Source organism: Mus caroli, unplaced genomic scaffold, assembly GCF_978045245.1.
Source record: "Mus caroli unplaced genomic scaffold, Mus_caroli_1 scaffold_2, whole genome shotgun sequence".
Taxonomy (NCBI): domain Eukaryota; kingdom Metazoa; phylum Chordata; class Mammalia; order Rodentia; family Muridae; genus Mus; species Mus caroli.
The window spans coordinates 165,261,844-165,289,486 of record NW_028227257.1 but is presented as its reverse complement, the minus strand read 5'-3'; the positions used below and the strand labels follow the sequence as shown (position 1 = coordinate 165,289,486).

Genomic DNA, 27,643 nt, shown 5'->3' with positions numbered 1-27,643 from the left:
GTATCCCACTGCTAACACCCACTTCTCTGTATCCCACTGCTAACGCCCACTTCTCTGTATCTCACTGCTAACGCCCACTTCTCTGTATCTCACTGCTAACGCCTACTTCTCTGTATCCCACTGCTAACGCCCACTTCTCTGTATCTCACTGCTAACGCCCACTTCTCTGTATCTCACTGCTAACGCCCACTTCTCTGTATCTCACTGCTAACGCCCACTTCTCTGTATCCCACTGCTAACGCCCACTTCTCTGTATCTCACTGCTAACGCCTACTTCTCTGTATCCCACTGCTAACGCCCACTTCTCTGTATCTCACTGCTAACGCCCACTTCTCTGTATCTCACTGCTAACGCCCACTTCTCTGTATCTCACTGCTAACGCCCACTTCTCTGTATCTCACTGCTAACGCCCACTTCTCTGTATCCCACTGCTAACACCCACTTCTCTGTATCCCACTGCTAACGCCCACTTCTCTGTATCTCACTGCTAACGCCCACTTCTCTGTATCTCACTGCTAACGCCCACTTCTCTGTATCCCACTGCTAACGCCCACTTCTCTGTATCTCACTGCTAACGCCTACTTCTCTGTATCTCACTGCTTTGGGTACAAGATTTTTCCTTTTATAAATATATCATATGTGTTGTTTATTGATTTATAGGTTTTTTATTTTATGTTTATGAGTGTTTTATATGAATGAATGTCTGAGAACCACTTGCATATCTAATACCTACATAGGTCAGTAAAGGTGTTGAGTCCCCTGGAATTGGGGTTACAGAAATGTTTGTGAACTTCTATGTTGGTGCTGGGAATCAAATCCAGACCCACTGGAAGAGGAACTATTGCTCTTAACCACTGAACCCCTGCTTCAGCCCCTTATAACAGGTTATTTTTATAGGGACTATTTTACAAACACATATCAGAAACATACCTCTTTTCTTAGAAATCAGCTCTAACAATGTTTTTGGCATCTTTCCAATATGATTCTGCCTCCCATGAATCCTCCAGGTTTTCTGTTTTGAGTAATGGAATATGACTTATACTTAGGCTTATATTTTAGGTTACTCAACAGGTACTGCAAATATTTTCTTGGATTCTTAATAGAATGGTAGATAACATTTTACTTGTAAGGAATCATACTGGCACACTATGTTGTATAGTGTTAATGTGAATGTGAATGCAACTCAGAATAGGAATTTGTTTTGGTGGATCCATACTAATAATTAACTTAAGAGGGAATATTGATTTTTGGGATTGATAGTGCTTATATAATAAACAAGACTGAACAATCGACATATGTTTCATACACACCTGAATGAAGCCACAAGTGTCATTGGCATTCCTTGATGAGGTTGGTATAAAACTCCCATCAATGCACTGATTGTTTATTGATTTAGGTAGTTAGATAATGGAGTGGATCCTCTCTATGGATTTATCATAGCATGTTATTTTCTGGGATGTAAACTTAGGATGTCTACACATCATCACATAAAACTCACTCATTGTAAGCCAGTTTTCTCGGCATTGATTCAATTAATGGCTAGTAATGTAAAAGATAACACAAAAACAATTCAGACAAGACTGAATGAAATGTGAAAAATTAGAAGTAAAAATAAAAAAAATTGCCAAGGTCCAGAGGTCAAGATGGAATCTAGGATTAAAAGCTTGATAAATGGTAGATATGTAAAGACATACAAGGCACTCATTGGAATTAAAAATGTAAGTTGGCTGTAGAAGAAATGCTGCATGAGTTGATAGACATGACCTCTACTCTATACCAGATATTTGCAGTACAATGATGGCTATGTTGTTTTGTTCTCAAAAATATTTGCTTTGATCCCCTTTCCTTGGAATTTGTGAGGTATCTGAATACTTCCAGGTTGTATATTATTTGTAGACTTTCATCATGAGACAGTGAAGCCTCCTGTTTTGTGTTTACTTGTTTTGCCTTTGATGCGCAGGTCATTTTTCAAGCTCAAATGCTTGCAACTCATGGACAGGAGGAAGTTATAGCTATCGATGACATATCTTTCAGTTCTGGTTGCTTGCCTGCAGATGGTAAGAACATTTTCTCTCATATTGATTCTTATTCTTTAAAAATTTAAGCCGGGCAGTGGTGGCACATGCCTTTAATCCCAGCACTTGGGAGGCAGAGACAGGCAGATTTCTGAGTTCGAGGCCAGCCTGGTCTACAAAGTGAGTTCCAGGACAGCCAGGGCTATACAAAGAAACCCTGTCTCGAAACAAAACAAAACAAAACAAAACAAAACAAAACAAAACAAAACAAAACAAAACAAAAAATTATGAGCATTGCAATGATTTTCATCTGGTCTGCTTTTCTGTGATGTTTTAATAGTACATATTTTTCATTGCTTTAATGCACTGTTCAGCAGTGACTTGCTTTTCCTGGAAGTGAAATTAGGCTCTTTCACAAACTCTGATACAATAAAGGATTAACTAGGGTGATTCATTGGTGGTTTTTATTTCCTTAGTGATCTTTATATTGGTTAGCTAAATTTAAACTAGAGACCTTCATGCCTGCCAGGGAGCTGGTAGAAATCTGGCTTCCATACTCTTGAAATGTCCTCATCAGAGAATAAGTTTGATAATAAACTGCAAGATACCAACTGGAAGAAAATCAGAGTTGTAATCTATCTTCTATGTGGGATGAATCAAAATATATTGATAAACTATATATGACAAATTGAAGACCTGTTGATTATATTACTCAATTAATATTCAACTCTCTTTCTATATTTTTCCAATGGAAAGTTCAGTATTAAAATGATAATTTTATTAGGATTAATAACTTAATCATATAAGCAAGTATTATATATATATATATATATATATATATATATATATAATTTTGCTTTACCTTTTATTTCATTGTAGTTTAATGTAATATGCCAGAATAAGATTGCTAGTTTAGTAGTCAAATTTCTCTTATCATGATGAAATGTCTTAGACTAGATACTATATAATGAAAACAAGTTAATTTAGCTCATAGTTCTAGGTCTTCAATAGTTTATGCTTAACTCTGGTGATAAATTCATGATATAAATACAACACTGTGTATGGCACCATAGAAAAGAGTACTTAAGAGGAAAAGAGTATATGATGGGAAGAAACATAAGGTAGGAATCTAGTTTTCTGAACTTTTATAATAACCTTTCATGAGAACTAACTGGGATACCACAAGTATTACATTAGATCCCTTCTACAGTTATGTATATTTGGTTCAATGACTCCCTGACTACAGTCCATCACTTAATGACACCAACATCTCTTAATGTTGTTACACAGATGATCAAACTCCAAAAAATAAACTACTGGGGGATTCAATTCACATCCAAACTGTAGGCCTTATTTTGTCAAAAAGGAGTTCCATATTTGAACTCAGTTCAAATATCTGAAAATTATGTTAATTAGTAATTCAGGATCCAAGAAGATATGTTGGCTTTCTTATGATAGAACAAGGATTTTTTAAATGAACATTTGTATTCCATGTGAAGTATAACCATTGTTAACCATGAAAACCTGCAGATATGTAGGATTCATGAGATCTGGAACATTCTGTCTAATACTGAAACACATAAAGTTCTGTATTAGCAGTGCTCACTGTATATCACACAAGAAATTACCATAGGATACACTGAAATAGATAATTCTGGTGAATAGATTTTACTCTAAGCAGATTTAGAAGTAAATAATCAGATTATCAATATCCAAGATATTTCAGGAAAAGAGGATGGCATTGATTAGACCAGAAGAATGCTGTCTATTAGAACTGTAGGGTAAACTGCCTCACTGCTGATTGCTCTTCTGCTCAAATCTCCCTTTGTATTCTCTTTATTTTATCTTGTGTGGTATTCCTAAATCAAGAACACAGTCAGTGTTCACTTACCCTTTGATATGAGACATTTATTTCTGACTCTGTTCACATCAGTGTTCTCTTTATTTTCTGCAGAAATTTGGGACAATATGATCTCTAACTAGATACATTTATTGGCCAGTCTAGTTAATCATCCTCAAAAGAGAAACAGGCAGTGTTTCCAGGACTTGGCTGGATTTTTTTTTCTTGCTATTAGACTTTTGCCAGTGATATTATATTAACATTACAAAATTTCACAGGAATGTCATTGGATTTTATTTGACAGTGTAACTTGAGTGTAAGACCCTACCATTCTTTCAGAAGTGAACTTTCTTCCATTGTTATTTGTGGAAACTAAAACAATTCCTAATTGTCTGTGATCACTGTTTTGGAATAATGGCCAAGATAGAAGGGCACAATATATATTCAAAAGATAAATGTAATATTTTGATTGAAAACTTCAAATTCCTTTTGAAAAAGTAAGGAGGGAGAGAAAAAAAGAAAAGGAAGAAGAAGAAGAATAGGAGGAAGGAGGAGGAGGAGGAGGAAGAGGAGAAGAAGAAGAAGAAGAAGAAGAAGAAGAAGAAGAAGAAGAAGAAGAAGAAGAAGAAGAAGAAGAAGAAGAAGAAGAAGAAGAAAGAAGGAGGAGAAGAAGAAAGAGGAGGAGGAAGAGATGATGATGAAAGCAAATAGATGATGGTGTTCAATGAACATCACAGAAAATCCTGAAGTCAGATAGTACACCACCAACATCTATAATATTTCACACAATAAGTCATTCTATTCATACTGTACTTGAGATTCTATGGGTATAAGTTACTAACCAACCCAGAGTCATCCTTTACATATTTCAAAGTTTTTTATGTGATTGTTTCTAACTGAGCCTATTATATGCTAATTTTATACACCATTGTATGAATTGGGACTAGTGAAGATGACATTAGATTTTCAGACTGAGGTCTTTAATCAATGTGGGTGTCAGACATGCATGAAAGACAGAGCTGTGATAAGGTGGATGTCATGGAATGAGATTTTATACATAGAGCGACCAATAGTTATGAAAGGGCAACATTTGGGAGCTAGAATTATGATAGTATCAGATAGTAAAAGTCTAGACCTTATTACTCATGGGGTGTTAGAAAGGGTGTCACCTTCAGGAAAGCTATAAAAGACTGAAGCATATATACATCTCAGTCTTCATGTGAATCCCCCAACAACTGGATTTAAGGCTGTCCTTAAAGCTGTTCCCTGCTTGTGGAATCATTACCCCTAAATGGGCTGCCTTGTATGGGCTCAGTGGGTGAGGATGCACCTAACTAGTCTCTCTAACTAGATATACCTATTGGCCACTCTAGTAAATCATCCTTAAAAGAGAGACAGGCAATGAGGCCAGAATTGGGTGGATACTTTTTTTGCTATTGGACTTTTGACAGTGACTTTTTGCTGTAGTCTTGATGTTTTAAAATAGGGGAATACCCAGGGTGGGAAGCTCAATTCTCTCAGAGGAGAAGGGGAGTGGGGAATATGAAAGAGACTGTGGGAAGTGGGGGCAGTAATTGGGATGTAAACTGAATAAATAAATTAATAGTGAAAACAAAAAGAATGAAAGATTCATATAAAAGGACCTGTTGTATTCTTTGAAGATGAATGCCAAGAGAAGTTTGGTTTACAAATGAAGTTGTTTGTTTGTTTGTTTGTTTGTTTGTTTGTATGGTAGGATGTGGTTAAGCAGAGTTAAAGGTTTAGCAGGAAAGCTCAGCAGTACCATGCTGGTTGATAAAGGGGAAAGGGTTTAGTGTGTGATTGCCCAGTACTGGCACTCAGGTGCAGATGCATTCTAGAAATGGCAAGAGTGTGAAAGGTAGTTAAATTAAGAAGCATTAAATTTCCACTGGGACCAAGCAGCCAAATCAAGTCAGTAATATAACAGACTGAGCACAGTTAATCATCAGGACCATGTGTGGGCAGACCATTGGCATGCCAGGGCTTCCCTCAAGAGCTAGTAGAGCCTTGAAGATAAGGCTTGTACTTTTAATATCAGAACATTTTCTGTGATATGAGAAAGGCCACATTTAAAAACAGAGCTGGAATTAAAAAACGTGAGTCCTGGTTATTTCCTGATTCTTGGACATGAAGCAGAATCCCAATTAAGGAGTCAGTAATTTAGTTTTCTGAAGTCCTGGGACTGGGAATGGATGGGGGCAGCAGAGACATGGAAGCAAAGCCAATTGGATGTCTTCTGGGCATTTCCTTCAGAAAACCCTTTCAGATCCAAGCCAGGCTTAGGCATGCGTTTGGTAGGATGTGTACAGCTAAGTATGATTAAATGACTTTAAAATAAAATAAATACATAAATACTTAAACTGTTCCTCTCCTTGTTGTGAATGTCAAGGATAAAGTGACATTTTAATATTTTCCTCATGTTGCTTGGCTTGTGGGTGAACTCTGTACACCTCAATTTTGGTGCTGGAAAGGGAAAGAAAGGAAGAGGAGATATTTTTGGCTGTGTCATCGGTGAGCCAATTCTCATATATGGCCTTCCTTGCTGTGGAACATAAAATTCTCCTGAATATTCATTTTTGTTTCTGTAATAGGGGTAAGTAGTGTGAAACAGTTTATGAGTTAAGTAAGTATTTTTGCTTCAGAAATGAAAAAAATCTACCTGTTGAGGAATAAATTTCTATTTTCCACAGTCTGTCAAAATCCATATTGTCTCTTTTATTCTATATTTTTACTATTGGTATATTCATCACGAGAAGAATATCTCTAAAAGGAAATGCTATGCCATTTTTTCTAGGTATAAGCAGAAACATAAAATTTAGAACAACTCCAGAACAAAATTAATAACTTCAACTATGAAGGAAGAACAATAAATATGAAAAAAAGTTTAGATATTGAGTAATTTTCTTCCCTAAAAGCATAAGGAGTTACAGGATGGCAGATGGTATAAATATTTATACTTGCATTTAGGATACACACATACATACATAAATACATACATACACATAGACATATATATATATATATATATATACACACACACACACATATTTGTATATGTATATGCATAGTATATGTATACATACACACACTGTTGGAAGATTTCTGTATCACCTTATACATCCAATAAATGGAAATGTAACTCTTCTACATTTGGCATAAAGTAAGTGATGTCAAATTTCTAAGGCTGTAAGACTTCTCCTTTTTGCTGGAAGAAAATGTTAATGTAAGCATATTCCTAGAACTCTAATGAATGCAAGACAATAGGTATGGGAAAGATGAACGTAGCAAAATATTTAAATGTTGAAGTAATCCACTCAAAGGCCAAGAGAAACAGTGAGGACAAAATTGTGGTAGGGGTAATAAGTGCAGAGGAGACAAAGAAAAAGATAATAAAATGGTCACCTGTACTGTAATCATAGAGAAATTGCTATTAGGCATCAGAGACTGTCAGTTTGAATTAATACGTGAACTAATTTTATTTATGTGATATATTATTTTAAATATAATTACATGTATTAATAAAAAAAAAAACATGGAAACGTAAAAGCTGGGCATAGTGGCATAGTCCTGTAGTCACTGCTCTTCTAAGACTGAGGCAGGAGTATCAAAGTTTAATGATACCCTGAACTATACCACAAGACTCTGCTCAATAAACAAAACAGAACAACAATCATAAAGAAAAGGATGGAGATGATGGGCAGTGGAGAAACATGCCTTTAATCCCAACACTTGAAAGACTGAGACAGGCAGATCTTTGTGAGTTTGAGGCCAGCCTGGTCAACTGAGGGAAGTTTCAGGTAAGCTAAACCTATACAAATTTTGTCTCAAAAATGAACCAAACAAACAAAAGAAAAGAACAAAGAAAGGAAGGAGGGAAGGAAGGAAGGAAGGAAGGAAGGAAGGAAGGAAGGAAGGAAGGAAGGAAGGAAGATGAAATAAATGTTGAGTTCATAGAGATAATTTTAAAATAAATTTATAAAACAGTGGTAGATTTTTGAATTTGAAATCTGTAGATAGGAATTTCATAAATTCATTCTTTTTAATAGCTGAGTAGTACTCCATTGTGTAAATGTACCACATTTTCTGTATCCATTCCTCTGTTGAGGGGCATCTGGGTTCTTTCTACCTTCTGGCTATTATAAATAAGGCTGCTATGAACATAGTGGAGCATGTGTCCTTCTTACCGGTTGGGACATCTTCTGGATATATGCCCAGGAGAGGTATTGCTGGATCCTCTGGTAGTACTATGTCCAATTTTCTGAGGAACCGCCAGACTGATTTCCAGAGTGGTTGTACAAGCTTGCAATCCCACCAACAATGTAGGAGTGTTCCTCTTTCTCCACATCCTTGCCAGCATCTGCTGTCACCTGAATTTTTGAACTTAGCCATTCTGACTGGTGTGAGGTGGAATCTCAGGGTTGTTTTGATTTGCATTTCCCTGATGATTAAGGGTATTGAACATTTTTTCAGGTACTTCTCAGCCATTCGGTATTCCTCAGGTGAGAATTCTTTGTTTAGCTCTGAACCCCATTTTTTAATGGGGTTATTTGATTTTCTGGAGTTCACCTTCTTGAGTTCTTTATATATATATATATATATATATATATATATATATATATATATATATATATATATATTGGATTTTAGTCCCCTATCTGATTTAGGATAGGTAAAGATCCTTTCCCAATCTTTTGGTGGCCTTTTTGTCTTATTGACGGTGTCTTTTGCCTTGCAGAAGCTTTGCAATTTTATGAGGTCCCATTTGTCAATTCTCGATCTTACAGCACAAGCCATTTCTGTTCTATTCAGGAATTTTTCCCCTGTACCCATATCTTTGAGGCTTTTCCCTACTTTCTCCTCTATAAGTTTCAGTGTCTCTGGTTTTATGTGGAGTTCCTTAATCCACTTAGATTTGACCTTAGTACAAGGAGATAAGAATGGATCAATTCGCATTCTTCTACATGATAACCGCCAGTTGTGCCAGCACCATTTGTTGAAAATGCTGTCATTTTTCCACTGGATGCTTTTTGCTCCCTTGTCAAAGATCATGTGACCATAGGTGTGTGGGTTCATTTCTGGGTGTTCAATTCTATTCTATTGGTCTACTTGTCAGTCGCTATACCAGGACCATGCAGGGCATCATCCTGAGTGAGGTAACCCAATCACAAAAGAACTCACACAATATGTACTCACTGATAAGTGGATATTAGTCCAGAAACTTAGAATACCCAAGATATAAGATACAATTTGCAAAACAAAGGAAACTCAAGAAGAACAAAGACCAAAGTGTGGTCACTTTGCCCCTTAGAATTGGGAACAAAACACCCATGGAAAGAGTTACAGAGACAAAGTTTGGAGCTGAGTCGAAAGGATGGACCATCTAGAAACTGCCATATCTGGGGATCCATCCCATAATCTGCTTCCAAACGCTGACACCATTGCATACACTAGCAAGATTTTGCTAAAAGGACCCAGTATAGCTGTGTCTTGTGAGACTATGCCAGGGCCTAGCAAACACAGAAGTGGAATGCTCACAGTCAGTTATTGGATGGATCACAGGGAGGAACTAGAGAACGTACTCAAGGAGCTAAAGGGGTTTGAAACCCTATAGGTGGAACAACAATATGAACTAACCAGTACCCCCCAGCCCTCATGTCTCTAGCTGCATATGTATCAGCAGATGGCCTAGTCAGCCATCAGTGGAAAAAGAGGTCCATTGGTCGTGCAAACTTTATATTCCTCAGTACAGGGGAACTCCAGGGCCAAGAATTGGGAGTGGGGGGGTGGGGAGTGGGGGGGAGAGTGTGGGGGACTTATGGGATAGCATTGGAAATGTAAATGAAATAAATACCAAATTATAAAAAAAGAAATCTGTAGATAGTAGTTTATGCACACCTTGGTAATTATATGTGTAGAGGAAAATATCCTATTGCTTTAGTGTAAGCACATTCATTTTACTCTAAAATAACAACTTTATAGAAATACATAATTATTTTGATTTTATAATTTCTTAGTTCTTAGGTGAGACAATAAAATTGAAGCTTTTTTTATGTTAGGGAAATCTTTCAGACATTTCCAACACTTCTACAAATACCATTCTATACAACTGTTGTCCTTCCCAATATACAAAGCTCACAATTCATCTCTTGGAAGAAATACCATTTGGACTCTCCAAAACTAGCAAAGACAAAATAGAAATGAATACTCGTGACCGTGCTGAAATAAAATGTGTCTAATCAGTGATTCTTGAATAACGCTGATTGATTCTTGAATAAATTGATGATTATAATTTTTATAATGATTGCATGCTGTGGCTCATAGTCAGAATATTGTGAAATTCTGTGAATATTTTTTGATTGGGTTTTCAGGACTTTGCTTTAATTTCATTTGTAAAATGTCACTAATGTACAAATCATTACTTAATTATAATCTTCATGATGCATAAGTATTACTCAGTTAACTAAAATCCTACTTACCTTAAAACGTTAGCTTTCCAGTAACATTTTAAAAACATTAATCATTAATTTAAATTCATTATGATTTAAAGAAAACTGACAAAAAATTGTCTAAAACCTCTGTGGTAAAAATTGGATGTCAATTATAACTTTCAGTGCAATAGCCTTGAGACCTGGAATTTATTATCTAATGAATAAGAATTACTGGCCAATTGCATACAACCTGTTTGTGTAAGATAAGCTTTGAAGGATGGCTCCCTTTAGACATGTGACTTCATTAATCTAGATGCCTTGAAATGGTTGGCAAAAATCCCTTCTACTGATGACGAGAGATTTTTGACTACCTCTCTGAAGTATTTCTGTAAATTGAGATGGCAGTGCAATGTAAGAGAGGAAGTAAGGGAGAGAGGAGAAAGTGAGGGGAAGGGGAGAAGAAGGGAGGTGGGGAGAAAGAATGAATATAGTATCTGTGCGTGATTGCAAGCCACTGTATTCAATACAGTAAAATAAAATGTTTCCAGAAGATTTATTGGCAACGTACATGAACCACATCCAAATACAAACCTTGATTTGTGCCTATACATTTTATTGCAGGTGGAAAATGCTAATAGTGATTAAATTTTAAAAAAGAAAAGATAATGTTTCATACCTACCTGTGTGAAACACATCCCAAATAAATATAATTTTCACTTAAATATTTTGCTAGTTTTGCTTATAGTTTTTAAAGTCTTGTATAAATAATGATAACTTAGATATAATAAATAACATTTCATGGAATTATGCTCAATAATAAGAGTTCTAAAAGGAAGATTCGTAGCACTGATATGAACCCACAAAATTACAATTTTAATTGTTATTGTTAGATCCTGGCTTCACTTATTGTCATCATTTTCTAAATTGCATGTGCAATTTTATTTTCAGTGTATTTTAGTTTCAAGACAATTTGCATATTCATCATTTTCAAACTCTCACTTTGAAAAACCAAATTATGTGTGTATTGGTAAATCACTGCTATTGCCCAGTTGATACACTTTTATTACAAATAAAATATAAGATGATTTCTAGAGACCCTAAAATACTTTCAATCTGGTTCCTTTGGTCATTTACTCATTTGTTAAAGAAATAAATATGTAATTAACATCTGTATTCTGCCAAATGTGTTTCTAGGCATTGAGGTAAACAATACTCAAAAGGCAATTGATATTCATGCATTCAGTAAAACAACAAATAAATATATTTTATGTCCAGTTGTGAGTAAAAGAACATAGAACTGAGAAAGCAGGCACCAGAGGTGAGCATGAATGAGTAAAGTTTTAAATAGCACATTCAGCATGCTGACCTTAAGTGCACAGATAGAATTTGAGCAGACAGCCAAAGGGTCTAGAGAACAACAAATGCACATTTCAGCAAGATATGTAAATGCAAAGGCCTGCAGGAATAAGCTTGGTTTACTATAAGATCATAGAAATGGCTTTTCTGTCTCACTCACAGAAGGAATTCTTTGAATGATTCTCTTTAGGAGAAATGCAAAAGCAGAAAGGTCATGAATTCAAGGTCATCTTTGAATCTAAGAGTATAGTAAGTCCTGGCAGTACATGCCTGTATTCCTAGAACTTGGGAGGATGATAGAGATGGGAAGATAGGGAATTTATGGTCAGCAGGGATTATATAATGCCATGACACAAACAAAAATAGTCCTAAAATTCAGAATGTAGCATGGAGGCAATATGAATACATGATAGGCAAAAGAGGCTAGATCTAGAAGATGATGTGCCACATCATATCATTTGTATGAAAAATGCAGAGTTGGTAAATTCCAAGTGAAAGCAGGTAGTATCTGAGACAGTGGAGAGAATGGGACTTTACCAATAACAGCTATGGGTTTTTTTTGTTTTGTTTTGTTTTTGTTTTATTAATGATGAAATATTTTGGAAGTACAAAGTGGTTTTATTGTATAACTGCAGGTATAAAAAAAATGACACTCAAGTAAACAGTTTCAAATGGCCTAACCAGTGGATTTTGTATAATAAAATTTTGCATTAAGAAAAGAAAAAAACTCACTAGGACAAGCTAAAGAGCACAGGAAAAGAGTTGGAGTTTGTGAGAATCAGTAGTCCTTACAGAGTAAGTTGACGGTTTGAGTCTTTTGAAGATGGATGAAATACTGTTGTTTTGGTACCAAAGGGAGTGATCTCATAGAGAAAGAGAACATGTAGCTATAGAGAAGAGAGAATGGACTTACTGGAGAGAATCCTTAAATAGGCAGAATACACAATTTCTGTACAAATGAAAATTGTGCCCTGGGAGAGTATGGACAGCTGACAGGAGAAGGTGCAGTGTATACAGCAGGAATGGGTATGGCTTGTATAGGTCTCTTTTGATTTCTCTCATTTTCCCACTGTGTAAAGAGAGATAATTAACTGACAATGCAGAAATTGTGAAAGAACAGGAAGGCTAAGACTGAAGAGATGAGAATGGGGATGCCATGCTGAAGAAACTGGATAGTTGCGAATATAAATTTAATTTCAGTTTTCATTATTGTGTCCTCTCTTTATGCCTGGTAGTTGTATAAATGTGGGGAGCACCAGATAGAGTGTTGTATTTAGTTTTTCTTTGAGAATACTGAAAGTGCATGAGAAGAAAATAAAGAATAGCACCCTGTCTTGACAACTGTAAAAAAATATGAAGACATGACAGAATATGAAGAAAATTGAAGATGTAAGACATTAGGCTATCAGATGCTGATATAATAAAGCTGCCATTGAGAAAATACAATGGAAAGTTCTAAAAGAAGCTAAGATAGTTCCAGAACAGTAGGTGGTATGATCTTATAGGATAACATTATATATGCCAGCTATTCTCCACTAGTGTCACTAAGAAACATTTGACTGTCTTGTTAGTGTTGAGGTACTAGAAGAAGTGAGCTATACATGTCAGGTGATCATTGCAGAGTGGGCCACTTAAAGTTATAAGAAGGAGAATTTAGTGTCATCAGAGGTTATCATGCTGAATTAAGAAGAGCTGTGTCTCTTCATCACCAGGGCAAGTTTAAGACTTAGGAAAAGAGTTGGAATCTGGGAGAATTGGCAGCACTTACAGAAGTAAGTTGAAGTTGCAATAGAGTTTGCCTTTTCTTCAAAGTTCTTCTTCAGGAACCAATATCAGAAGAAGTCATCAAACTGAAAAATAATGTGAAAGTAAATGTTGAACTGGCCAGAGCCCAAAATTTTAAAGACCAAAGAGTTCCTGCACCATTTGCAACCTGGTCCAGGGATAGGCACAGATGTGAAGAGAGCCAAGTTCAGTATTTCTGAATCTGAGAGTAGGAATTTTCTCAAGTAGCAGAACAAAAGGGAGGACATCAAATCTTAATTTCAAGTCTAATCTTTATCAGCAAACTAGCCAACATGCAAAATGGTTTCAGAGAAATTAGTTCAAGTGTATATCTCATTTGCAGAGGATGCCATCTATCATATTAATTCCCTTACCTAGTTATAGTCCTAGAGTCTTCATTTAGTGTCAGTGTAGATGTGAGAATATTGATGGTTTGATCTGAGTCTAGACTGACACTAGTAGATCAACTAGTAGAACCAGTGGCATGTTGCTTTATTCTCCTTGTCCCTGTATCTCTGTTTTTTATCTCTTTCTCTTTTTCTCTGAGCATGAATATGAAATCTGACTACACAAGTGTTTAGAACATATTTTTGAATGTTAACATCCTGAGAGAGATGTGAGTGTTTCCAAGGGATCCTTCATCATACTTATGACCATTCTGTAAATATAACTAATGAGATTTTACCATGTCATGAAGTATTGAAAACCAAGCAGAACTTATGGTGCTCAGATACAAAGCTCTGCAGGATTGATTCCATAGATGAAGGCTTGAGATATGAGTGTCAAATTGAGATGTCTATATTGTTGGTATGGAAAAAATTAGTAGAACCATGAGACCATGCTATAGGAGCATGTACATATCAACTTTTGTTGACTTTAATGTCTTAGTTTTAGCTGGGTGTTAATGTCTATAGCTAAATAAAGCAGTGGGCAAGATTAAACACATCTACTTAACATGATGTTTTATAATATCATACCATTAAAGATTGTCTTATAATCATATAAAATTTTTGGATTTAAAATTCAAGTCAGGGCCCTCTGATCTGTTCCTGCTTGAGGGCAGCCATGGCAACACATAGGATAGCCACAAAAATAAATGCAGCAGCAGGGATCCCCTAGGAGCAAAGCAGATGTAGGAATCCTACCCTATGTGTGAACCCCCTCTCTCTTCTGGTCTGCACATGCTTGGGAAATATCAGCCTGTCTTCTACTCTCTGTCAACACTACACACTCTGAAGGACTCCCAGGAGATCTACTTCAGCCAGGGAAGCAGTCTACAGGGTTTCCAGAAGATCCTCTGCAACCAGGGCAATAGTCTTTGGGGCTCATAGTAAACCAGCTGCAGCTAGGTCTACAGATCCCCCAGGAGATCTGCTGCAACTAAGGGACACAGGAGACAAGCTCCAGACAGAGACACCAAGGCCAGCTAACACAAGAGATAACCAGATGGGGAGAGGCTAGTACGAGATCATATGCAACAGAAGCCAATATACTTTGACACTATCAAAAATAAGCTCTCCAACCACATCAAGCCATGGATATCACAACATACCTGAAAAGTACAATTCTTAACTAAAATTCCCTCTCATGAAGATAATAGAGACCATTAAGGAGGATATAAATAACTCTTAAACCTAAAGAAATACAGGAAAACACAGTTAAATAGGTGTAGGTATAAGCCCTTAAAGAGGAAGCAAATCTCTCAAAGAAATACAGGAAAATATAACCAAAAAAAACTGAAGGAATTAAATAAAATTGTCCAAGACCTAAAAATGGGAGTAGAAAAAAAAAAGAAATCACAAATAGAGGCAACCCTGAAAATGGAAAACTTAGGAAAGAGGTCAAGAACTGAAGATGCAAGCATCAACAACAGAATACAAGAGATAGAAGAGAGAATATCAGACATAAAAGATACCTTAGATGATATTGACACAATGGTCAAAGAACAAGCAAAGCATAAAAATCTCCCAACCCAAACCATCTAGGAAACATTGAGACACAATGAAAATAACAAACCTAGGAATAAGAGGAATAGAAGAGAACAAAGATTACCAGCTCAAAGGACCCAAAAGCCTCTTCACCAAAAATCATAGAAGAAAACTTCCCCAACTTAAAGAAAAAGATGGCTGTAAAAGTACAAGAAGCCTACTGAACACGAAATAGATTTAACCAGGAAAGAAAATTCTCCTGTTAGATAAAAATCAAAACACTAAATGCACAGAACAAAGAAAGAATATTAAAAACTGTAAGGGTAAAATGCCAAGTATAAAGGCAGAGTTATCAGAATTATACCAGACTTCTCAACAGAACTCTAAAAGCCAGAAGATCCTGGACAGATGCCATGTAGACCCTAAGAGAAAACAAATACTATCCAAGGCTACTATACCCTATAAAAATATCAACCATCATAGATGGAGAAAACAAAATATTCCATGTCAAAACCAAACTTAAACAATATATATCCACTCATCCAGCCCTACAGAAGATTCTTAAAGGAAAAGTCCAACCAAAAGGAGAGTATCTACACCAAAGCAGGAGTGGGGGGGGGCAATGGGGGGAGATTAATTACAGCAAATCCAAAAGAAGAGAAAAACACACATATAATTCCATCTCAAAAAACAATAACAGGAACTAACAATCATATTTCTTTAATATATCTCAACATCAAAGAACTCAGATCCTCAATAAATGACATAAGGTAACAGACAGGATACGCAAGCATGATCCAAAATTTTGCTGCATTCAAGAAACACACTCCAGTGATAAAGACAGACACTATCTCAGAGTAAAATGATAGAAAAAAATTCCAAGCAAATGCTTCTAAGAAACAAGTAGGAGTTGCCATCCTAATATCCAATATAATAAATTTTCAACTTAAAGTTTTCAAGCAAGATGAGGAAGGACACTTCATAGTCATCAAAGGAACATCCACCAAGATGAAATCTCAATTCGGAACATCCACCCAAAATTCAAGGGCACCCACATTCATAGAAGCAACTTTACAAAAGCTCAAAAGACACACTGAGCTGGGCAGTGGTGGTACACGCCTTTAATCCCAGCACTTGGGAGTTAGAGGCAGGTGGATTTCTTAGTTTGAGGCCAACCTGGTCTACAGAGTGAGTTCCAGGACAGCCAGGGCTACACAGAGATACCCTATCTTGAAAAACCAAAAAAAAAAAAAAAAAAAAAGACACAATGAAATTCCCACAGTAATAGTGGGTGATCATACTCTCACCAATGAACAGATCATTGAAACAGAAACTAAACAGAGACACAGTGAAGCTATTAGAAGTTATGAACCAAATGGATTTAACATATATATATATATATATTAGATGCTGAAAAAGTATCTGACAAAACACAACATCCGTCCATGTTAAAAGTATTAGAGAGATCAGTAATTCAAGGCCCTTCCTAAACATAATAAAAGCAGTATACAGCAAACTATCAGTCAACATCAAATTAAATGGAGAGATACTTGAGGCAATCCCACTAAAATCAGGGACAAGACAAGACTGCTCACTCTCTCTGTATCTATTCAATATAGTATTCAAAGTTCTAGCTATAGCAATAAGATGACAAAAGGAGATAAGGGGGATGCAAATTGGAAAGGAAGAAGTCAAGGTACCACCATTTGCAGCTGATATGATAGTATACATAAGAGACCCTCAAAAATATACTAGAGAACTTCTATAGCTGATAAACAATATACAGAAAAGTGGCAGAATATAAAATTAACTCAAATATCAGTAGACTTCCTTTATACAAATGGTAAACAGGCTGAGAAAGATAATAGTGAAACAGCATCCTTTCTTTTTTTTTTTTTTTTGGTTTTTCGAGGCAGGGTTTCTCTGTGTAGCTCTGGCTGTCCTGGAACTCACTTTGTAGACCAGGCTGGCCTCGAACTCAGAAATCCGCCTGCCTCTGCCTCCCAAGTGCTGGGATTAAAGGCGTGCGCCACCACAGACACAAATAGTATAAAATACCTTAGTGTAACTTGTACTAGACAAGTGAAAGATCTGTTGGATAAGAACTCCAAATCCTTGAAAAAGGAAATTGAAGAAGACCTCAGAAGATAGATTAATATGATTAGCATAGTAAAAATGGCCATCTACCAAAAGCAATCTACAGATTCAACACAATCCACATCAAGATTCCAAAATAATTCTCCATATACATGGAAAGAGTTAATCTCAATTTCATGTTGAAAAACAAAAGACCCAGGATAGCGAAAACAATTCTATTTTTTACTATTAATTATTTTATTTGTTTACCTTTCAAATGATATCCCCCTTTCTGGTTACCTCTCCACAACCCCCGCATCCTATCCTTCATCCACATTTGATCCACATTTTTATCAAATTAAAAGCTTTTGTAAATAGAGTGGCTTAGGTAAGCTAGCATCTCTGTCTGCCGATGTGGGTCACATACACCCCATGATAGCTATGAATTTGATCAAACACAAAATTACTTAAAACAGTATGATGTCTTCTTGTAATGTACTTATATAGTTCTCCAGAATGCACTTTGTAGATGAAAGCATCATATCCCAGTTGTAGAAGGTTGGATAAACCTGTTTGGATCCAAAGCTTTATTGAATTAATTGTTCAAGAGAGTAATGTGCCTTCTACAGAAGACCTCTTAGTTTGTTATAATACACAGTGGTGGTTAAGTAGGCACTCTAGGAGATAGTAATAACCTACCAAAGCCCTTTGTTCTCTTCTCTAGTGTGCCAGACTTGTGGATTTGACCTTGACACCTGTGGATTGACAACTGAGGCATCTGCTGGGCAAACTTCTTGGATGTGCACAAAAGTAGGAGAGGTCCCTTCACTGGACTCTGTACCTTGGCAGGATCAAAGTGGCCATGATGAAGGTACCAAAAAAACTGTAATGCAGTTTATATGATTGTTAGAATCCTGCTTTATTATAATGAGCATTAAGTCTTAAAGCCAGGGGTATTGATAAGCATATATATTAATAAAAGTGCAATATATCATATATCCCAAAAGTGAAAGACAAATTGCTTTTAAATCTGTAAAAGAAAAATTATGTTCCACTAACTGTTGTCCATTTTAATGTAATTACTTTCTTATTATATGGATGTATCAGTGTATGAAAAATAAAACGAAAGTCCATTCCGTCTTCTTTAGCACTGCAATACTAGGTTCTCTTCTTTTATTCTAGTGTAGGTTACTATGACGTTTGTGTGTGCCTCCCCATCATTCCTACCCCAGACCTCCTTCTCGTTTATTTTTAACTAGATATTTTCTTCATTAACATTTCAAAGGCTATCCCCTTTCCTAGCTTCCTCTCTGAAAATCTCCTATAAACTCTCCCCTCCACCTGCTCTCCAATCCACCCACTTCCACTTCCTGGCCCTGGCATTCCCCTGTACTGGGGCATATAATCTTAGCAAGACCAAGGGCCTCTCCTCTCATTGATGGCCGACTAGGTCATCCTCCGCTACATATACAACTAGAGACACAAGCTCTGGGGGTACTGGTTAGTTCATATTGTTGTTCCTCCTAAAGGGTTGCAGAACCCTTCAGCTCCTTGGATACTTTCTCTAGCTCCTTCATTTGGGACCCTATGTTCGATCAAATAGATGGCAGTGAGCATCCACTTCTGTATTTGCCAGGCACTGACATAGCTTCATATGAGACAGCTATATCAGGGTCCTATTCAGCAAAATCTTGTTGACATATGCAATAGTGTCTGGGTTTGTTGGCTGCTTATGGGATGGATCCCAGGGTGAAGTTGTCTTTGGATGGTTCTTCCTTCAGTCTCAGCTCTGAACTTTGTCTCTGTAACTCCTTCCATGGGTATTTTGTTCCCAATTCTAAAAAGGAGCGAAGTATCCACACTTTGATCTTCCTTCTTATTGTGTTGAGTTTCATGCGTTTCGCAAATTGTATCTTGGGTATTCTGGGCTAAAAACCACTTATCAGTGAGTGCATATCATGTGTGTTCTTTTGTGATTGGGTTACCTAAATCAGGATGATATCCTCCAGATCCATCCATTTGCCTAAGAATTTCATAAATTCATTGTTTTGAATAGCTAAGTAGTACTCCATTGTGTAAATGTACCACATTTTCTATATGCATTCCTCTGTTGAGGGACATGTGGGTTCTTTCTAGCTTCTGACAATAATAAATAAGGCTGCTATGAACATAGTGGTGCATGCTTCCTTATTACAAGTTGGGACATCATCTGGGTATATGCCCAGGAGTGGTATTGCTGGATCTTCCGGGAGTACTATGTCCAATTTTCTGAGGAACCACCAAACTGATTTCCAGCTGGTTGTACCAGCTTGCAATGCCATCAGCAATGGAGAAGTGTTCCTCTTTCTCCACATCCTTGCCAGCATCTACCCTCACCTGAATTTTCTATCTTAGCTATTCTGACTGATGTGAGGTGGGATCTCAGGGTTGTTTTGATTTGCATTTCCCTGATGATAAAATATGTTGAACATTTTTTCATGTGCTTCTCAGTCCTTTAGTATTCCTCAATTGAAAATTCTTTGTTTAGCTCTGTACCCAATTTTTTAATAGGGTTATTTGGTTTTATGGATTTCAACTTCTTGAATTCTTTATACATACATATATATATATATATATATATATATATATATATATAATATCCTATATATATTGGATATATATAATATCCTATATATATATTGGATATTAGTCCCCTATCATATTTAGGACTGGTAAAGATCTTTTCTGAATGTGTTGGTTGACTTTTGTTCTTATTGACAGTGTACTTTGCCTTACAGAAGCTTTGTAATTTTATGAGGTCCCATTTGTTGATTCTTGATCTTAAAGCACAAGCCATTGCTGTTCTGTTCAGGAATGTTTCCCCTGTGCCCATATCTTCCAGGCTCTTCCCCACTTTCTCCTCTATGAGCTTCAGAGTCTCTAATTTTACGTTGAGTTCCTTGATCCACTTGGACTTGAGCTTTGTACAAGGAGATAAGAATGGATCAATTCGCATTCTTCTACATGCTAACTGTACTGTACTGGCTACTTTTGTGTCAACTTGACACAGCTGGAATTATCAAAGAAAACGGAGCTGAAGTTGAGGAATGCCTCCATGAGATCCAACTGTAAGGCATTTTCTCAATTAGTGATCAAGGGGGAAAGGCCCCTTGTTGGTGGGACCACCTCTGGGCTGGTAGTCTTGGTTCTATAAGAGAGCAGGCTGAGCAAGCCAGAGGAAGCAAGCCAGTAAAGAACATCCCTCCATGGCCTCTGCAACAGCTCCTACTCCCAGACCTGCTTGAGTTCCAGTCCTGACTTCCTTGGTGATGAACAGCAGTATATAAGTGTAAGCCAAATAAAATGTTTCCTCCCTACTTGCTTTTTGGTCATGATGTTTATCAGTCAGGAATAGAAACCCTGACTAAGACAAATTGGTACCAGCATAGTGGGATATTCCTGTGACAACCTGACCATGTTTTGAGGAGTATTGTGGAAGGACTTTAGAACTTTGGGCTTGAAGATTCATTCATTGTTAAGAGCTCTGTCAGATGTTGTGTAGGAGCTTGGAATATAATGTTGAGAACAGTGCAGAAGATGGAGGTCTGGCTTGTGAAATTTCAGAGGGAAAAATTAAAGACTCTTTTCAAGGCCATTGATGTTTTGATTGTGAAGATTCTGTAGTTCTGGTTAGCTAGGGCTGAAGAATCAGCTGTGATTAACAAGATACCAGAACTACTAAAGCAAAAATTTTGCATTACTGGGACTATTAATGCTGGTCAGCTGGAGCTAAGAAATTAGCGGTGATTAAAAAGAGACCAGCATCGTTGAGGTAACTTCTTCTGGGAAGTGTTTTCTGAAAGCACAAAGAGGCTGTGTTCCAGAGATAGCCAATGTTGTACTCCTGCTACAGCGGGACTTGGTCATGTGTAAGGGTTACCAGGTAGTACTGGTTTTGAAGGCATGAAGGGGTCATGCAGAGCAGCTGAGGCTTGGCACTGTGAGAGGCCATGGAAGGCCATTGGTGAAGGGGCAGCCTCAGTTGCAATTGACAGCCCAGGACTGAATGGGTCATGCAGTGTATTGGAGATGCCAGTACCATGAGATGACCACCAAGAGCAGCAGCAGCAGTGGAGTATAGGCATCTGGAGCCTAGAAGATGACGCATGTGCTACAAAGGGCATGGCTGGAGAAGTGACCCAAGTCCTTGGAGGAACCCAGAAGATTGTGAGTTGGATCCCAGACATTGGATGATTGGAGATTGATTTTTGCTTTTGATTGTGACTGTGCCCTGATATGTTCCCTCTTTTTTTTTTTAAAGATTTTTTTTTACGTATTTTCCTCAATTACATTTCCAATGCTATCCCAAAAGTCCCCCATAGCGCCCCCCACTTCCCTACCCACCCATTCCCATTCTTTTGGCCCTGGCATTCCCCTGTATTGGGGCATATAAAGTTTGCAAGTCCAATGGGCCTCTCTTTCCAGTGATGGCCGACTAGGCCATCTTTCGATATATATGCAGCTAGAGACAAGAGCTCCGGGGTACTGGTTAGTTCATCATGTTGTTCCCCCTATAGGGTTGCAGATCCCTTTAACTCCTTGGGTACTTACTCTAGCTTCTCCATTGGGAGCCCTGTGATCCATCCACTAGCTGACTGAGCATCCACATATGTTTTTGCTAGGCCCCGGCCTCGTCTCACAAGAGACAGCCATATCAGGGTCCTTGCAGCAAAAGCTTGCTAGTGTAAGCAATGCTGTCATTGTATGGAGACTAATTATGCGATGGATCACTGGATATGGCAGTCTCTAGATGGTCCATCCTTTTGTCTCAGCTCCAAACTTTGTCTCTGTAATCCTTCCATGGGTTATTGTTTCCATGGGCAAAGTGTCCACACATTGGTCTTCTTTCTTCTTCAGTTTCATGTGTTTTGCAAATTATATCTTATATCTCGCCATACTAAGTTTCTGGGGTAATATCCACTTATCAGTGAGTACATATCATTTGAGTTCTTTTGTGATTGTGTTACCTCACTCAGGATGATGCCCTCCAGGTCCAAACATTTGCCTAGGAATTTCATAAATTCATTCTTTTTAATAGCTGAGTAGTACTCCATTGTGTAAATGTACCACATTTTTTTTTTGTATCCATTCTTCTGTTGAGGGGCATCTGGGTTCTTTCCAGCTTCTGGCTATTATAAATAAGGCTGCTATGAACATAGTGGAGCATGTGTCCTTCTTACCACGTACCGGTTGGGACATCTTCTGGATATATGCCCAGGAGAGGTATTGCAGGATCCTCCTGTAGTATAATGTCCAATTTTCTGAGGAACCGCCAGACTGATTTCCAGAGTGGTTGTACAAGCTTGCAATCCCACCAACAATGGAGGAGTGTTCCTCTTTCTCCACATCCTCGCCAGCATCTGCTGTCACCTGAATTTTTGATCTTAGCCATTCTGACTGGTGTGAGGTGGAATCTCAGGGTTGTTTTGATTTGCATTTCTCTGATGATTAGGGATGTTGAACATTTTTTTCAGGTGCTTCTCAGCCATTTGGTATTCCTCAGGTGAGAATTCTTTCTTTAGCTCTGAGCCCCATTTTTAATGGGGTTATTTGATTTTCTGGAGTCCACCTTCTTGAGTTCTTTATATATATTGGATATTAGGCCTTATCTGATTTAGGATAGGTGAAGATCCTTTCCCACTCTGTTGGTGGTTTTTTTGTCTTATTGATGGTGTCTTTTGCCTTGCAGAAGCTTTATAGTTTCATGAGGTCCTACTTGTCAATTCTCAATCTTACAGCACAAGCCATTGCTGTTCTATTCAAGAATTTTTCCCCTGTGCCCATATCTTCAAGGCTTTTCCCCACTTTCTCCTCTATAAGTTTCAGTGTCTCTGGTTTTATGTGAAGTTCCTTGATCCACTTAGACTTGACCTTAGTACAAGGAGAAAGGAATGGATCGATTCGCATTCTTCGACATGATAACAACCAGTTGTGCCAGCACCATTTGTTGAAAATGCTGTCTTTTTTCCACTGGATGGTTTTAGCTCCCTTGTCGAAGATCAAGTGACCACAGGTGTGTGGCTACAATTCTGGGTCTTCAATTCTATTCCATTGGTCTACTTGTCTGTCACTATACCAGTACCATGCAGTTTTTATCACAATTGCTCTGTAGTAAAGCTTTAGGTCTGGCATGGTGATTCCACCAGAGGTTCTTTTATCCTTGAGAAGAGTTTTTGCTATCCTAGGTATTTTGTTATTTCAGATGAAGTTGCAGATTGCACTTTCTAATTCGTTGAAGAATTGAGTTGGGATTTTGATGGGGATTACATTGAATCTGTAGATTGCTTTTGGCAGGATAGCCATTTTTACAATGTTAATCCTGCCAATCCATGAGCATGGGAGATCTTTCCATCTTCTGAGATCTTCTATAATTTCTTTCTTCAGAGACTTGAAGTTTTTATTATACAGATCGTTCACTTCCTTAGTTAGAGTCACGCCAAGATATTTTATATTATTTGTGACTATTGAGAAGGGTGTTGTTTCCCTAATTTCTTTCTCAGCCTGTTTATTCTTTGTGTAGAGAAAGGCCTTTGAATTGTTTGAGTTAATTTTATATCCAGCTACTTCACCGAAGCTGTTTATCAGGTTTACGAGTTCTCTGGTGCAATTTTTAGGGTCACTTATATATACTATCATATCATCTGCAAAAAGTGATATTTTGACTTCATCTTTTCCAATTTGTATCCCTTTGATCTCCTTTTGTTGTCGAATTGCTCTGGCTAGGACTTCAAGTACAATGTTGAATAGGTATGGAGAAAGTGGACAGTCTTGTCTAGTCCCTGATTTTAGAGGGATTGCTTCAAGCTTCTCACCATTTACTTTGATGTTGGCTACTGGTTTGCTGTAGATTGCTTTTATCATGTTTAGGTATGGGCCTTGAATTCCTGATCTTTCCAAGACTTTTATCATGAATGGGTGTTGGATCTTGTCAAATGCTTTTTCTGCATCTAACGAGATGATCATGTGGTTTTTGTCTTTGAGTTTGTTTATATACTGGATTACGTTGATGGATTTCCATATATTGAACCATCCCTGCATCCCAGGGATTAAACCTACTTGGTCAGGATTGATGATTATTTTGACGTGTTCTTGGATTCTGTTAGCAAGAACTTTATTGAGGATTTTTGCATCAATATTCATAAGGGATATTGGTCTGAAGTTTTCTATCTTTGTTGGGTCTTTTGGTGGTTTAGTTATCAGAGTAATTGTGGCTTCATAGAATGAGTTGGGTAGAGTACCTTCTGTTTCTATTTTGTGGAATAGTTTGTGAAGAACTGGAATTAGATATTCTTTGGAGGTCTGATAGAACTCTGCACTAAACCCATCTAGTCCTGGGCTTTTTTTAGTTGGGAAACTATTAATGACTGCTTCTATTTCTTTGGGGGATATAGGGCTGTTTAGATCATTAACCTGATTTTGATTCAACTTTGGTACCTGGTATCTGTCTAGAAACTTCTCAATTTCATCCAGGTTCTCCAGTTTTGTTGAGTATAGCCTTTTGTAGAAGGATCTGATGGTGTTTTGGATGTCCTCAGGATCTGTTGTTATATCTCCTTTTTCATTTCTGATTTTGTTAATTAGAATGCTTTCCCTGTGCCCTCTAGTGAGTCTGGCTAAGTGTTTATCTATCTTGTTGATTTTATCAAAGAACCAGCTACTCGATTGGTTGATTCTTTGAATACTTCTTCTTGTTTCCACTTGGTTGATTTTGCCTCTGAGTTTGATTATTTCCTGCCGTCTACTCCTCTTGGGTGAATTTGCTTCCTTTTGTTCTAGGGCTTTTAAGTGTGTTGTCAAGCTGCTAATGTGTGCTCTCTCTAGTTTCTTTTTGGAGGCACTCAGCACTATGAATTTTCCTCTTAGAAAAACTTTCATTGCGTCCCATAAATTTGGTTATGTTGTGGCTTCATTTTCATTGAACTCTAAAAAGTCCTTAATTTCTTTCTTTATTCCTTCTTGACTAAGGTATCATTGAGAAGAGTGTTATTCAGTTTCCACGTGAATGTTGGCTTTCTATTATTTATTTTGTTATTGAAGATCAGCCTTAGTCCATGGTGATCTGATAGGATGCATGGGACAATTTCAATATTTTTGTATCTGTTGAGGCTTGTTTTGTGACCAATTATTTGGTCAATTTTGGAGAAGGTACCATGAGGTGCTGAGAAGAAGGTATATCATTTTGTTTTAGGATAGAATGTTCTGTAGATATCTGCCAGATCCATTTGATTCATAACTTCTGTTAGTTTCACTGTGTCCCTGTTTAGTTTCTGTTTCCATGATCTGTCCATTGCTGAAAGTGGTGTGTTGAAGTCTCCCACTATTATTGTGTGAGGTGCAATGTGTGCTTTGAGCTTTACTAAAGTTTCTTTAATGAATGTGGCTGCCTTTGTATTTGGAGCATAGATATTCAGAATTGATAGTTCCTCTTGGAGGATTTTACCTTTGATGAGTATGAAGTGCCCCTCCCTGCCTTTTTTGATGACTTTGGGTTGGAAGTCGATCTTATCAGATATTAGAATGGATACTCCAGCTTGTTTCTCCATACCATTTGCTTAGAAAATGGTTTTCCAGCCTTTCATTCTGAGGTAGTGTCTATCTTTTTCTCTGAGATGAGTTTCCTGTAAGCAGCAAAATGTTGGGTCTTGTTTGTGTAGCCAGTTTGTTAGTCTATGTCTTTTTATTGGGGAGTTGAGTCCATTGATATTAAGAGATATTAAGGAACAGTAATTGTTGCTTCCTGTTATTTTTGTTGTTAAAGTTGGAATTCTGTCTTGTGGCTGTCTTCTTTTAGGTTTGTTGAGGGATTACCTTCTTGTTTTTTCTAGGGCGTGGTTCCCGTCCTTGTATTGGTTCTTTTCTGTTATTATCCTTTGAAGGGCTGAATTCGTGGAAAGATAATGTATGAATTTGGTTTTGTCGTGGAATACTTTGGTTTCTCCATCTATGTTAATTGAGAGTTTGGCCGGGTATATTAGCCTGGGCTGGAATTTGTGTTCTTTTAGTGTCTGTATAACATCTGTCGAGGATCTTCTGGCTTTCATAGTCTCTGGTGAAAAATCTGGTGTAATTCTGAAAGGCTTTCCTTTATATGTTACTTGGCCTTTTTCTCTTACTGCTTTTAGTATTCTATCTTTATTTAGTGCATTTGTTGTTCCGATTATTATGTGTCAGGAGGTATTTCTTTTCTGGTCCAGTCTATTTGGAGTTCTGTAGGATTCTTGTATGTTCATGGGCATCTCTTTCTTTAGATTTGGGAAGTTTTCTTCTATAATTTTGTTGAAGATGTTTGCTGGTCCTTTGAGTTGAAAATCTTCATTCTCATCCACTCCTATTATCTGTAGGTTTGGTCTTCTCATTGTGTCCTGTATTTCCTGGATGTTTTGAGTTAGGATCTTTTTGCATTTTCCATTTTCTTTGATTGTTGTGCCGATGTTCTCTATAGAATCTTCTGCACCTGAGATTCTCTCTTCCATCTCTTGTATTCTGTTGCTGATGCTCGCATCTGTCTTTCCAGATTTCTTTCCTAGGGTTTCTATCTCCAGTGTTGCCTCACTTTGGGTTTTCTTTATTGTGTCTACTTCCCTTTTTCGGTCTTGGATGGTTTTATTCAATTCCATCACCTGTTTGGTTGTGTTTTCCTGCAATTCTTTAAGGGATTTTTGTGCTTCTTCTTTAATGTCTTCTACTTGTTTAGCAGTGTTCTCCTGTATTTCTTCAAGTGAGTTATTAAAGTCCTTCTTGATGTCCTCTACCATCATCATGAGATATGCTTTTAAATCCAGGTCTAGCTCTTTGGGTGTGTTGGGGTGCCCTGGACTGGGCAAAGTGGGAGTGCTGGGTTCTGATGATGATGAGTGGTCTTGGTTTCTGTTAGTAAGATTCTTACGTTTACCTTTCGCCATCTGGTAATCTCTGGAGTTAGTTGTTATAGTTGTCTCTGTTTAGAGATTGTTCTTCTGGTAATTCTGATTACTGTCTATCAGCAGACCTGGGAGACAGGCTCTCTCCTCTGATTTTCAGTGTTTAGAGCTCTCTCTGCTGGCAAGCTCTCCTCTTACAAAGAAGGTGCACAGATATCTGGTGTTTGGACCTCCTCCTGGCCGAAGAAGAAGGCCCAAAACAGGACCATTCCCAGATGCTGTGTTGCTTTGGCAG

The 27,643-nt window shown here is 37.4% G+C and overlaps 1 protein-coding gene across 1 annotated transcript in view; it reads left to right on the top strand.

Moving 5' to 3' along the window:
* Malrd1 (MAM and LDL receptor class A domain containing 1) overlaps positions 1-27,643 on the top strand; it is a 745,053-nt gene that overhangs the window by 43,685 nt on the left and 673,725 nt on the right. The window contains exons 5-6 of the mRNA XM_021156265.2: positions 1,961-2,057; positions 18,174-18,320. Coding sequence (XP_021011924.1) covers positions 1,961-2,057; positions 18,174-18,320 — 244 coding nt within the window. The remainder of the gene's footprint in view (positions 1-1,960; positions 2,058-18,173; positions 18,321-27,643) is intronic.